The 15,550-nt window shown below is 41.5% G+C and overlaps 1 protein-coding gene across 1 annotated transcript in view; it reads left to right on the top strand.

Annotated features, from left to right (window-relative positions):
* fbln1 (fibulin 1) overlaps positions 1-10,489 on the top strand; it is a 33,492-nt gene extending 23,003 nt beyond the window's left edge. The window contains exon 17 of the mRNA XM_053427264.1: positions 9,910-10,489. Coding sequence (XP_053283239.1) covers positions 9,910-10,049 — 140 coding nt within the window. The 3' untranslated portion in view covers positions 10,050-10,489. The remainder of the gene's footprint in view (positions 1-9,909) is intronic.
* The last annotated feature ends 5,061 nt before the right edge of the window (positions 10,490-15,550 follow it).

The raw sequence follows: 15,550 nt of genomic DNA on the forward strand, positions 1-15,550 counted from the left end.
AGTACATCTGACACGGTCCGTTCTGCTCTTCTGCAGTGTGGTGGCATGATGTAGCTGTCATCATCCTTATGGGGGCTCTTGCTGTCTGTGTCTTTGGAGATTTGTCCTCTCAGTGGCTCTGTGAGACAGACGAGGGCCTGTTTCTCTCTCACCAAATATTTGGCATGAGTTTTCACAGTCTTGTGGTTAAACAAAGTACCATTTAATTCACTTATCCACGACTATGCTTATCCCAAGCAGATCATTACTTTCCACAATGACTTATGGCGGTCTGAATGTAAAGGAATAGGGTGAATAAATCCATACGTGTGTATATACTTGCACACACACAAGTGATTGTAGTTGACAAGCAGTTCATCATAACTACCTGTTACCTCCAGCATTCAAAAAGAGCGCTGAACTAGTTCAAGTAGGAGCAGCAGATACCATCTCTAGTGGGGTGTAACAACAACACATGTTCAGGTAGCCGCCATTCCCATCCTTTAGTCTGGTGGTGACCCAGGGCTGCTGAACGCCTGTGGGAGAGATGAACTGAGCCTTGACCCTGGGAGAATGAGGGTGTTGTGAGCCTGAGGATGACATATCGTTGGGCCCGTCTACGTGATTTTGTTTTGGTTGTGTGCTAAGATGCAGGCGGCGTGGCAGTGGAGGATCAGCGTCTTTTACTTCTAGCTGCTAGATAAAGGGATGGCCTCGCAGTATGCACATCTGTCTTCGATGGCCTGTCAGTTTGCACATCTGTCTTTACAGAATGAAAGAGGGAGAATGAGGCGGAGGAGTGTATGACTGTCACTGGTTCAAGCTGGGCTGTGTGTGTAAGCAAGTGTTCCTCTGTTGTACACTTGTGCAGAAACAGATGTGCGCTTATCAAATTCAACCAAATTCTCACAAAGACATCGGAGGAAAATGTTCATTACCAGCAATACTTCACATAATTCCCTGTGAAGCAGTTATAATTATATTGTACTGTCTTATAATAGTATGTTTTTGTTGGAATGTGCAATGGTGTAATTTTGAGTGATAAGCCTTATTTTGCAAAAAGTATAATGTCTACTGTGTGTGTGTCTGTGTGAGAGTGTGTGAAGAGGATTTAAGAGAAATTCCTTGTTTACAGCAGTGCTCATTTGCAGGGGCAAGTATGTATGTATGTGTTTGTGTGTGTGTGCAAGGAAAAAAGAGAGAATACAATCAGAGAGAGAAATAAGACAAAAATGAGACACTGTGATTCAATGAAAGAGGAAAGAGAGAGAGAGAGAGAGAAAATATGTGCAGAAGTAATCCTGGGCGCTTTGCTTCATGTGGTTAAATGTATTGTTCCATTTCCCCACGCTAGGCCTCAGTGTCTCGCCGAGCATTAGAGCACTTAAACTGACGACCACATGAAAGGCCTGTTTGTGAGGAGCCACTTCTCTCCCAAACCCAGTGGATGCTTATTGGATGCAGCTCTTGCATGTTAGCACCAGTTGCCCATTGCATATCCAAACTGAGGCCCTGTGCACTGGAGCCTTTGGTCAGCGAGTGCTCGCTGTGAAGTATGGCGTCCATTGTGCTATGAAGGCCCTCTTTGGTTTTTATTTCGTGGGTTGTGCTGCTGGTGCTTTGGCCTACAGACGCTGCTGTTGCATAACCATTGTGTGAGGCTCGCTGACGTGTCACTTAAGGAAGCTTAGTTTCCAGTATCTCCAGTGTCTCCTACAGTGGTATTACAGCTTGGTGGGATGTGAAGAGTAGCAGACATTGAGGCTCCACTAATGAACAAGTGCGTGAACTCAAAGTAACTTTTGCCATTATTTTTGGCCACTTTTTGTGTTATTGAAAGGGACAGAGGAGGCAGTTAGGAATCCTCAGAATCCACTGCTAACCTGAAAAAAGTGATTCTTAAAAGATTTGATTGGCTGATGCTCTTTTCCGTTCTGCTCACTTGCTCACTATTTTGAAACCAGAAGGCTGCACGCACACGCATTCACTGTATGCATAGGCGTGTGCATGCCCACACACAACATACCAAACAGGAGCCGCACCGCTCTTTCCCAGTTCCTGGTCATCCATCATTGGCTTTCCCAGCACTGTCATATCTGGATGACAACCCTGACAGCCTTATGCATCTGTGCAAACACAACCAACCCTCAGCACTTAAAATAATCAGAAACCAATCAGAAGTGTTCAAATTCCCACAACGACCACAGTGATGCAGCGGCAACCACACAAAATTCTTTCATGTGTATAGAAACACAGCAGATCCACCAAAGTGATTTATATAGACCTTACAACTAAACCAATATTTGTGACACATCATATTTAGAAAACAGACAGTGACGGAATGTGTTACTCATGCTGAAGTTGTCTTCTACTTTGGATACTGGACAGGTTGTTTGAATAGGGTTGATCATGAGATGATTGATTTTGGTCGTCAGCAGGTGGTTAGATGAGTCCTCCCTTTGAAAACATTGCATTTGTTGTCTCTGCTAACCCACGTTGCACATACACATACAGTGAGTACAGCCTTAGGCACTGATTCCACACAATGTTCAAAACATCACATTTGAGATTCTGGTCCACGTTGACTTGACTGAATCACATAATTTCTCCAGATTTGTCAGCGGCACATTCATGCTGAAAATATCTCAGTCTACCACATCCCAAAGGTCTTATTGTGGTAAATGGGGAGGCCAATGAAGCACAATGAACTCATTGTTATGTTCATGAAACCAGCTTGAGACGGACTGTTTTCCCCACACTATAGCACCAGCAGCAGCAGAAGCCTGTTGACACAAGGCAGGTTGGTCCATGAATCCATGCGGTTGACAACAAATTCCGACCCTGACATCTGTGTGAGTCAGCAGAAATCAAAATCCATCACACATTTTTTTCCAGTAGGTCTTCAACTGTCCTGCAGATGCCCAGGGCAGCCTAAAGTGGTTATCTGACTTTCCATAACCTTTCTGGCAACTCAGACCTCCATTCTCCACTGAGAGAGTTGCGGTTACAACATTTTGTATTCTCCACTGGGGGTCCAGTCATGACTGATAAGAACCAACCAGGGAGCCGATGTGGATGACTCTTTTCCCAATGGGTCTGTCTTCAGCACATCACCGATTTAAAATACAGGCTTTAAAAAACTCTGGAGTAGTGTGGGTGGCAGGCGTGAAGGTAGCAACAGTGATGTATTTGACAAAAACGTAGCAGTGTGGATAGCACACACCTCTACCAAGGCCAAACTTATGATTGTCTAGTTCTTATAGTAGAAAAATAGACTGTATATAGAATGTAAAATAAAATAAGAAGTGGTCAGACAACCTAAATCGTGCATTTATTACATAAAATAGTTAAGAAGAATTCTTGGTTCTGGCCCTTAATCTTCATCCACATCCACATTTAATGGGTTCTTCCCAGGCCCAGGCTCCAATTCTTCACTAAGTATCAAGAAAGCATAACAAACAAACCAACTGAAAGGGTGCTAGGAGAGTGCGTACCTTTTTCAAGGCCAGCAACCTTTCATGCCGTGCTATATAAAATGAAAAATCCTTCCTTGATACGCCCATTTAATCGGACATGCTCCAACATTTTAATGGATCCTTCCTGGAGTCATGCCTTATCCCGCCAAGAAAGTTAATGCAAATTGGTTGAGTAGTTTCCAAGTAATCTTGCTGACACACAGACAGATAAACATAAGTTAAAATGTGAAGATAATGGTGATGATACCAAACAGCTGAAAACATTAGTCCTCTATTGGGAAGACAGACATAGTTGTGGATGATAAACCCAGAAATACGGGTTTATGAGGGTATCATCTTTTTTTTAACTATGAATATCCGTTCACTGAGCAGGACCATAAATCCCATTTCTTCAAAGTTATTACAAAGTTAACTTAAATCAACTATTAGTTGTGTCTTCCCTTTGCTTAGCCGGCTGGCTGACCAAAAGAATTGGGTAAATGGAATGCACAATACAGTAAGTAACCAGATGTGGATCAAACAGTCAGGACATGTTTAGTCATCTTTTGAATCTGTCCAAATGACTCCTTTTCATGAGTAATTATCATATGTGTCATGTGGAAGGATTTTCTGTACCATTAATCAGTGCTGCTATTTCTTTTTAACAGTGAAAACTGCTTTTTCAATGTAGTATTTATATTTATCTTACTGGACAGCAACAGATAATACAGAGTCTCCCCCTCATAAATCATCAACCTCTGGAGAAGCTGTAACTTTAGGACTCTGGAGCTAAATTCCATTCATTTTTTGATGTAGGTGAAAGTATACATTAGCGGTTTATAGTGCAGAGAATACATATCTGCTCTCCTGCAATTGGCACTGGGCTGGCGGCAAATGAGGCAGACACTATGAATGAATAGAAGAGGAAGTAAACAGTTCGTCTCTATGCAGGTAGTCATGGTCGTCAGTGCCGCCGTCCACAGTGGATGGTGGAATGTGAGCCTACTGTGTGAGACATGACTCTACTTCAGAGCCAGTGGAACTTGTGGCTGTGCTGCTGAGGGGATGAGGACAGCCGTGGAGATAAGACGATATCTGGCTCGTCGAGTTCGAGAGTTTGTCATTGGGATGAATCATTACATGACAGCAGCAGCAGGCCCATCAGAGCCAAGCACCACAAGGAATCCGTCCCGCCAGAGTTTAGTACGCTTAATCAAAACAGGGTCTTCACCACCCAACAACACCACATCTCGAAGAGATGCTGATGCAGACTATGTACACAGTCAAAATGACACTGGGATGGACACATAGAATTACCTGCAATGAAAATGTCTTTATAATTAATCACATGCACTTTCCTCCCTTATTTGATAAGCTATTACCCTATATAATACCAAACTTAATAAGAAAAAAACATTAAAAAGAATATCCATGTACAAGGCAGTGACATGCCATAATAGATTAAAAAGTTATATTAAAAGTGTATCAAGATGCTGTATAGTTTGGAGAATATGACATAAAATCCTGATTTAAAACGAAAATGAAGTAGGTTTTGGTCTCACATCGTTCCCATTTAGTCCACAGTGACAAGTCTATTTTCTGCTCCTTAGTTATGGTCCTTAGCTTTGAAATGTCACTTGTAATATAGTGCAAAGGTTGTGGTAAAGATAATGGCGCATGTTATGTCATCTCAGCTGCTCTGGCCCGCAACTGCTTGAACAGAGAGTCCAAGAAAAGAACAAACCGATTCCTTACGGCTACTTTTCAGTGATGTCACCACACAGTGAGTGTCACTTTCCAACAATGACCCATGAGCCATTTGAGAGATCTCTAACTATGACTCACTGTAAATTGACCTTGAAATATCAAGCCACATGTGCTGGCCTTTCAGAGCAGAGTTTCATGTGCATGGGTCCCACCCCCTCTTTGGAGTGGTCAGTGGTATGTTTGGACAACCTGACCTGCTGGCTGTCTGAGTACCAGTGGCCTGGCTATAAACGCAGGATCTGTTCCCTGGGGGACACTCTTTGTGCAGATGGTAATGTTGACAATTCTAAAGGATTATATCTTAGCCATGCTGACGGGTTATCAAAACTGACACTGGTTGCTCTGCTAATTGGGTAGCAAGTGATCTAGCTAGAAATGTATTTTGCATCTTATCCAGATTTTATGGATTTTGTTGAGAGAAAAAGTTTCAGGCAGTAAAAAAAACCACTCACTGCTATTTCAATGTTTATGCCGGCAGTGCAGAGCTGTACAACAGCGATATGGTCAGATACAAAACACGTTGCAGTCACAGTTGTAATGAAGAATGCCCTTCAGTGCCCTCTTTGCATACTGGAACTTCGTACACCACCTGGATGCTCTCCAGTGGTTTCACTGCAGTGAGCATGCATAGCGCCACAACCAGTGTGTCATTATACAATACTGTGGTGAGGCCAATGCATACTTTTCATTTGTCTCTGGTGTTAAACCCGTTCATTTTGGATTGTGTCATACACTTCCTCGCTGAGTTGTAGAAACCAGAAAACCCAGAAATTGTACTGTTTACATGTAACCCTTCAATACTGCAGCCCTCGTGGCCATGAAGGATGACAAATGCCTCCTGGCATCTGCTGCACTTTGTTTTGTGGCAGTGTCTCTGCTACGAGTATGCATTTACTTAAGGCTTTTTTTCTACTTTAGGGGCTACTTTATGGTGTGGCAGAACGCTTTGGAGAGCGGACAGATTACACAGCTGTTTGTTTGATGGTGGCTGTTTGAAACCATTGGGGCCACCTTTGCACTCTGTGGCAGATACCGAATTGAAATGGAGAGTAACTGAAAACCTTACTTCAGGCCTCACATGACATGACCTTGCAGCTCAGTCCCGGGGCACATTGTCGGCTGTAGGGGTTATGTGTTTATTTATATAGAGCTCAGGTGGTACGGTAACCAATGAAAGTCAACCTGTTATGTGGCTGTTGGCTTTGTGCCTTACAGCCACGATGAAATGTTAAAGATGAGTATGCGGTTGTGGTTTCACCTCAGGTTCATCGTGGGTATGTTGAGGCCCAGCTGTTGGTTGATGCTTTCCCCTCATTGAGGATACCGCTGCACTTTTGATGGGGAGCTTACGGAAACACAGTCATTATGTTAGGATTTCACCGAGGCTTCCAGGAGGTCACATACAAGGACTTTCACATCAAAGTGTTTTGTGCAGAATCTGGCAGAAGAGCCCACATTGTAATAACATAATTACAATTTTTTGTGTTCTCAAGGCTGTGGAACAAAATGAACTAAACAAAGGCGTTGAATAAAACACATTTTGACAAATTAGGTGTTTTTACCAAGCCGCAATCACTTCAGACAACATGAGACAGGTCATGATATCTTTATTCTTGGTTTGTTATCATGCCCAATTTCAAATTTAAGAGTTTAAGTTAAAGAAAACTCAACTGCGAGTTTCACATCATCCTCATCATCATAATACAAGTTCGAGGAAGGTTTGGGCATTACGCAGAGCTATCGGACACAAACCCCTTGTCTACACTATAGCAGATCCTTTTTAGAACGGGTATTTTCCCATCTGTTTGTAAAAGACTCACAAAACACGATTTCCATTAAAAAGCATGTAGAGAACACAACAATGACTACAAACGCTCAAACAAGCATGCAGGGCCAGTAGGTGGCAATAAAGTCTAGTTCCATCAAGAACCAAGACCACTGTGGTCCAAGTAATGCTAAAGTTAGCTACAAAACTCGCAAGCCAAACGTAGAGAAACCGTTTAATAGTCAATGTTGTTGTTTCTGGTGCATGCCCATTATAGAATGAAGGCACATGCAAAGTAACCAGTGACATCATGTACACATGAGACCAGAGTTTTTAAATACTACACTTTGTAAGGCATTTGAATAAAAAAAAAAACACAAACGAGACTCAGACACATTCCACATATTGCACTATTTAGATTTCTTCAATAAAAATGTCAGTTTAGCTGCATTGTGTCTGTGTTGTTGCTATTTACACATGTGGTATGACTGTTAAGCTTTCTTTCTTAGCCTACCCTCAGTTGACCTGAATACAGAATGATTAATCCCAATTAGGTTAAGGTCAGACTTGCTGTACACTACAAAAAAAGCCTAATGTACCTTAAAACCCATCCGTCTTTGCGGTGGTCCATATAGTTCTCATAATGATATCTGACTCATCTTCATTGTGTGCTGGCTCAGCCCAGCACAGGAGCTTTCTCAATGATTTTATTTGAGTTGAGTGCACACACAAATCCTGAATTCTCTGAACTCAATTTGACTGGGCAATGCTCAATATTCAATCTCTTTTTCCATGTCAGTTATTTTCTTTATCTTGCAGCTGTTTTTAGGTTTAAGCAAAGGTTAGCTCTTTCTGACACTGCTGCTTTTTGAAACAATACAAATCTCAGTCCTGCTCCCTTCCGTCTAGCGTCACTATGCAACAGAGTCCCAAAACACTAAAACAAGGGGGCAACCCTGGTAGAAGTGGGCCCCATTCCACAATCCTCCGCGGGCTTATCTCCAGAATCTTCTGGAATCTGTTGTGTACCCACAGATTTGAGTCAGGGAAGGTAGAGACAGCCAAAGAAAGGGACAGAGAGAGAGAGAGTAAGAAGATTAGACTCATATATAGCTAGCCCCTCCCAGAGTAACAGATGGAATCCTTGAGAAATGCCTCCATGGCTGTATCGCGTGACTGTGACTGCTTCTCTCCATCAAACACATGGGACTCATTTACCCTTGTGGGCCACAGTGATGGTGCCACAAACACCAAGCCCCCTCAGGACAGGGAAGAAAGGGGGAGGAAGAGAAGGAGGAGAGTGAGTGGGTGGGGGAATCTGCCATCGTATAATGCCAGTGTCCCCGTGGATGCGGTGGATGGCACTTAATGGATCATCCTTTTCCCTGTGGTGAACAATGACTGAATGGGTTTTATTATTTCATCACAAGTACCGCAGCGAGGAGCCTCATCTCTCAGACTGATTGAGGCATTGATGTGTCGGTATTATGATCCTTGTTGAATTAAATTGTGTCATATTAAACATTTGAACACTTTACAGAGTCTCTCACGAATGAGAGAAAGTTTTGATATAGGACAGTGTGGTCCTGCCTGACTGCCTCTGTCGATGTGTGTTCAAACCGGTCAGAGCTGAAATGTCACCAGTCCTCTCGGAGAAAAGGGCCGTTGACAGCCTGTATAAACACTGGCATTTTTTCACCCTGTAATCCTATGTTCACTTAAAAAGAGCACCCAGTGGATTCCATTGGCATTCAGTAATGCTCTCATTCAGTGTGTTTAGTCTCCTGTCTCTTTTACCTTGATAGAGTGGGTCTTTTGTTCACAAAAACAGGTGGAAGGTGTGATGGAGGAGTTCAATCAACGGATAGTCCAGATATTCGTTTTGTTTAGCTTGTCAACATCACAGTTGATTGATCAAAATGTACCAGTTGATACCATGGCACCTTTCAATGGAAACTTCATTAGTATTTTGCATAATGAACAATTAGTTTGGGCGGGGATTCCTCAACTTTTAATCTACCGACCCCCAAAATAATGATGCCAGAGTGACTCCCATTATCCGTGGAGGTGGTTATAGCTGACTATGAACATTGATTTCAGATATTTTGCCCAAAATAAGAACGAATCACTTATTACAATTTCTTATCTTAGCTAAAATATGCTATTCCTAATTATTTTTCAAATTTTATAAAATTTTGCTAAATCCCCACATGACCCCCTGTTGTTTTATGACCCATAAGGTGTCCTGATCTATGGTATGGGTACCACTGAGTTGGAGATACAACCTTGTTTTATCTTTGTGTTTATGGCCTTTAAATTCCCAGCCTCCATTGGGATATTGAACTTTCTTTTGCCACAATCATTCCCATAAGAGATTGTTAGTATTAGAGCTAGTATTGACTGGAACTACTTTCTACTGAAGAAATGTAAACAGCTGTACTGAATAAAGTTCAACTCCCTATAAAATTGACAGAACTGTCAAACTTGAGAGGGACGACTGCAGATGAAGACCAGTCTAGACAGCCTGTGATCAGCACATTGCTTTTGAAAAGATACTTTGCGTCATTTGCCGAATGACAAATGTAATTTTTCAATGTGCCGAACACCGCAAACAAAATTCCATTGGCCTTGGTTGTATTGGGTTTGAACAAAACCTCAGCACATAAAACCAAAACTATCTGCATGGCTTGATACCACCAGTGTAAAGTGAGAGGAAAAGAGACTAAAATACAGATTTGAAACTGTTCTAAAGTTGATCTTGTTGATTATCATAAATACTCCTTGATTAACCAATACATTACAGCTATGGATATACATGTATTGATATGTATTGATATATATCTTATATATTATATTGGCTTAACTTGCCATGGCACAGCAACACAAACAGTTTATTGTTGCCATCATTCTAATGTCCCTGTCGTTCTCCCTTGTCTCATTCAGGTGTTGTTCGCCAAGTGAAACCTCTGATTGGTCCAATGGCTACAGTGCTGAAACTGTCCATGCGCAACCTGACGACCCAGGGCGACTCCGGCCAGAACATCATCAACGTCCACATCTTTGTCTCCGAGTTCTGGTTCTGAGAGGCGTGACTTCACCACATGCATTAGGACATCCACTGTCAACACTGTAAACATTGGTTTTGTAATATATCAATGCACACATCAGTGTTGAGGCTTTAATGTTGTGTTTGATCACTTTTGACAGTTTCTGAGATGAAGGTTGCTTCTGCCGGTGAGAGCACTACTTCTGTTGCTTTGATGACAAGCCCAGCCTGAAGCCCATGCCGGTGTTGCATCTGGCAAAATGGAGCTAAATATGAAAAAACAATGTCATTAAAAAAGACATAGTAAGAAATGAGACAATAAGAATTGTTTTGAATGGAAAGTGCATGCATTTAAAGGATGTGATGATGATGAAATTCTTTTGATGACATTACAGTTGTAACAGTCACTTTTCCTTTCTTACTGTATTCATTGGATGAGGTATTTTTTTCTATGGAATAAACACTATTTTAGTTACAGCATTGGTTTTTGGATTTATTGCCAATACCATTTAAAGACAACCGCTCAATTTAAACATCTGTTTATATGTGTTATGTTATGGCAACTACATTGTCTTCTTCATGGAAACAACAATCTGACCTGTAGAGTGTATGAGCACAGGTATACCATACCTTCAATGCCATGATAACCAATAACACCCACTGTGGACCAGTCACAGGTTGCTAAGGATTTATTACAGAAACTACTTGGTTAGGTTTAGAAAAATCATTGCAGTTTGGTTAAAATTAAGTATTTGCACATCTTTGTGTGTATCACTATGTCTTCATGGTCCTGGAGACACATACTGTAGTTGAAACTAGTTCCTGTTACTTTGGTTGTTGGTCACGTGTTTAATCAAAAAAGTGTCAAAAGTGTTGGTTTAAAGTAGGGAAGGGGCCATCAACCCCCACACACTTAACGTCACCTAGTCCAAATTCTTTTCAGTTCACTGATCACTATATCCCCCTTCCTATCATTACCATTAAGGTGAATCTATAGACCATCTTGCAATGGGATCATCCATAATGTTGTCAGAACGTAAACAGACTGCCGGGCATTGCTTCTGGTAAGATCCTATTCACGATGGCCTCTAGTTGTACTTGTTCATGCTTGGCCCCTGTCCATTTTGTGACGGTATGATCAAAGTTTTTCATCTGAAAATGGGTATAGGAATCTATTTCACAAAAATTAGTGAATACCTAATGACTCTGTCTATTTGCATTGCACATATGGGTATATACTGTTTGTAATTCCTACATTTCTGAGTCCAGGGCCCCAGTGTCTGGAATCACCCTGTTTGCAATGTAGTTCATTTGGGAAGGACCAACTGTGTCTGTGTGTAAGTTCCATACACTTTCTAGTGCCCTCAAAAATGTACACAAAGAAAAAGACAATGTCATATCCATTGAATACTTATATGTGCTAACAATCATAGATAGATATAACAAATTACCGAAGTAGTTTGCTGCTCACGATAGTGTAAACTACTTATAGAGGGAACAGTGGAGTTAAATGTTGTAGCTAACCTAAAATTGCCTTTTCAAAGGCAAACATGTGAGATATTCTTTCACCACACGAGTAGTTCATTCATTTGACTTGACGTATGACAGGAAGCTTCAGTACGACCATTCCAAAGTGTCAATATTAGCGAACAAACAGAGGCATGCAAATAGAACTTTCAAGGCTAGTTCACAACTTTGTTCTTGGTGATCCAAGAAACCTCAGTTTCCATAGCAACATTTGAAATATTCTGTTGAGTTTTGCACCCATTGATATCTGTCCAGAAGCATTAAAGATGCAAATTAATAGCCTGTCCTCCAATTGCCATGAGTAGGGATGTACTGTTAAGCTACTCAGCTACTCTTACATGCATATTAACATGTTCAGTTTGGGTTTTATTCATTGTCTTTTAGTGTGTCTGGAAGATGACGTTGGTAGGCTCTCCAGAAAACCTCTATGGTGGAATGACCTGGAGGGAAGGGTGGATGTGACAAGGGGGTAGCTGTAGTTAGAGACCAGAACCATCAACCACATTCCTAATTATGCTTATCAGTGAACCAGAACTCCTCTCTCCATCAAACAAGGGAAGACGTCAGACAGAAAGCAAACTGAACACATGTCACTAACTGTGTAATCATCAATGTGGCCGGACCCAACCAGAGCCTCCCAAATGCTTCAAAGACAATAGAGGAGGAGACGCAAACATGAGGTTCTCAAGTCATCAGAGTTGATGGATTTTAAGGCTCTGCTGATGGGGATATCCTCCTCAGAGGAAGTAGAGGCCAGCAGGTCAGCCTTGTGGTTGACATGAAAAGAGTGGGGAAGAAGAAATGAGAGAAGAAATTCAACGTTTATGTGTGTGTGAATGGTAGGTTATACTCATGTTGGTGGGACCTAAATCTGTTTACACAGCCACATTATGGAGCATATTGCCCTTATGGGGACAAATAGCAAATTCCCAGTAACATAAATCATTAAATTTGAAGGTGAATACATGTTTTAAGGATGGAGGAAGGTTTGGTTTAAGTCAGGATAAGGGTTTGGTAAGTGGGTAGTTAAGGTTAAAGTCAGTCTCAAGTAACTAAATGTAAGTCAGCATAATGTCATCTGAAGTCACAGAGGCAAAACTGTGAGTGTACTTTTTTGGCTCTGTATGTTAACTCCAGAACCCTAAAGCCACATAGCCAGTTTGATAAGTTATATATCCGCTTGTGCCGTATATAAGTGTATATATAAGCAACCGATTTAATGTAATAATACATTTCAGATGTATGTTTTATTTCTATAATCAGAAGAAAGATAATTATAGTCAGTTTTGAATAAAGAAAACAGTTTGTACTGTACCCATATAGCCGAATAATGGCTTGTGCATTTCAGACAAATTGTCTGTGAGTAGTTTTCAAGATGAAACAATACTTACATAGTTGGCTCATTCTTAATCAAAATCTGTGGAGAAAAACACATTGTAAGGACGTAAACAGCTCTACATGAGCAACAAAAAGCCATATAGCCAGACTGTGTGGGAGGACATTACCCAGGAACGGACTGGCTGGCTCTGAATCTCAACTGTAAGAATGGCTGGGGCAGCAGTCCCTCGCAGTGTTACCAAACCACATACATGTGTGGGGACAAATGAGCAAATATCTTCTGCCAGATTCTCCATCCGAAGCCAAGAGGCAGCCGCTCACACTGCAAGCCGACGGTATGACTAAGCCGAGTGGGCTTGATGAGTCGACGTAATGGCAGGGGATCAGACCTGTGTGTGTCTGCGCTGTTTGTTTGTGTACTCTACTGTGGCACAATGGTGGTCAGGCCTCTCGATACAAGTGGTCATAGTGGTGTCTGGCCCAGAGTAGACGGGGTATGGGGCTGATGGGAGTCTGGCCCAGGGATTGGCGAGGCGGCCTGATCCCAGACAGAGACCAGAGGACCTCGGGAGGCACGTGCTCGGCCGACTCCTGCACTCACCCACTCCTTCTTTTTCCTGGCACCCTACCCCTGCTCTCACCGCAACACATGTTATAGGATATAAGTGAGTTCTTTTAATAAATTTGGGGGTATTTATTTTTTTTCCTCTATTTTGCAAACCACCGTTTCTCATTACCATAAACACAAAAATGTTTCTTTTAGATGGGCATTACCAACTTGGCCATTAGTCCTGCTCCAGAGTCAAGGAGATTCTCAGCTTTGCAGTACACTTTATGTTCACAGAGATAATTTGTTAATTATATCGTGAAATGTAAGAAAGTGATGAATTCTGCGTGGAAGCCAATAAATTGAAAAATCATGTGTTAATTATGACACTAGAATAAATGGCTATTAAACTACCATTAACTTTTTCCACTGATGAGAATTTTAAAGAGCATTTCACCTGTGTTTAAGTTTTCACTCACTGTGCATTTAGATGAATCTGAAAAGTGGTGTTTCTTATGAGTCCAATAGATGGCAGACACATACAACACAAGGCTGCACAGGCAGAGCGTTTCAACATTGTATTCCCTTTAACAACTGTCACCACCTTCCATTAAAATGAGAGAAAGAGCCAACCAAGATCCAATGTTTTTCTTACTTTTCACAAGAAAAAAACCCTCATGAATTTAGCTTTCTATCCAGTAGGAAAGAGTTTGCAATAACTACTGAACTTACTGAAATGTATGCTCATCATTTAAAGAAAACATTCCACTGGGAACTAAATAATACAACATTAAAATCTGATGATATTCTGAGTTTAGCCTAACAAAGTGTAAGATTGTCCAAAAAAAAAACAATGAGTGTCTGATGTCAGTGTTACGGAAAAATCCCAAACTCCCAAAATAAGATATTAAATAATTGGCTCCACAACACTATATTTCATTCCAAGCTGTGTACACTGTTTGTGATATGGAAGTCCCGTTGAGGCCTCTCCCTCAAATCAATTCAACCTTTTGAGGTTTAGGGTGATAGACAGTCCTCCAATTACACAGGGGCTCCACCTTGACCCAAAAGAAAATCACAAAACACACAAGTGTGCCCCTCCATAACTTACAGATTTCAAACATCACCATTTACAACCACTACTGAACACAACCTGTTGCCAGAGTAAACAGTGGATCAATCACATTTGGGAATATAGGCCGTGGGGTGCACTCATGAAAATTCAGCTTGCAGTCTCTCTGTTGTTACAAGCAGCTCGGAAACACACTGTGACGTCCGTGGTGCTTAAGAGCATGCATATCACAGGGAGGGAGGGGAAACAAATCTGACCACATGGAGTATAACCATGGTGAGATGGCCACCGAAAAACGGTCGGTGACCTGAGACTGTAAAGTCATCCTTTCTTACGGTATAAAAAGGGTAATTTTAACATGGCATTTGTTTGTTATATATTTAGTACCACGATTATAGCCTGTTCTGACATTTAAAACAAATCTGTTATTTTCATGAGCATAAAAAGCCCATGGTATCATTCTCCATGACACACTCACTGATAAACATGGAATACAACAGAATACAAATCCTAGAACTTGTGTTAAATTCATTTCTCGAAATATGAAGCCTTTATATTTATGGAAAGTGTTTGTGATTTTTTTGTTTGCCCATCAAAGATTCTTCAAAATGGAGTCTTGTAAGGCGATATTAGTCTCATATCAAAGCTACGTCATGCACTTTTCACACCTTGTCCAGAGGTGAGCCTCGGCCCTTAAGGACCATGGCCATACACTCTGATGATGTGCATGATCTCATGCCTCATGCCAGAGGCTTCACAGACCTGAAATGTCTGATCTTTCCTTGCACATGAAAATGAGCTGGGAGTTTCCTGTGTCTCCCCAAGTGTTGTTTTGTCTGTGGCTGAGTACAAATACACACACACACACACACACACACACACACACACACACACACACACACACACACACACACACACCCCCCTCAGTGGACAGTGTCAGACGTCTCTGGGTCTCGAAAGCATTGACCAGAGAGAAAAAGGAGATTTGCTCTGTAAACACGGGGAGAAGTCAGGACATTTTGGCATTTTGTTACAAGGGAAACCATTACGTACT

Source organism: Pleuronectes platessa, chromosome 7, assembly GCF_947347685.1.
Source record: "Pleuronectes platessa chromosome 7, fPlePla1.1, whole genome shotgun sequence".
NCBI lineage: Eukaryota > Metazoa > Chordata > Actinopteri > Pleuronectiformes > Pleuronectidae > Pleuronectes > Pleuronectes platessa.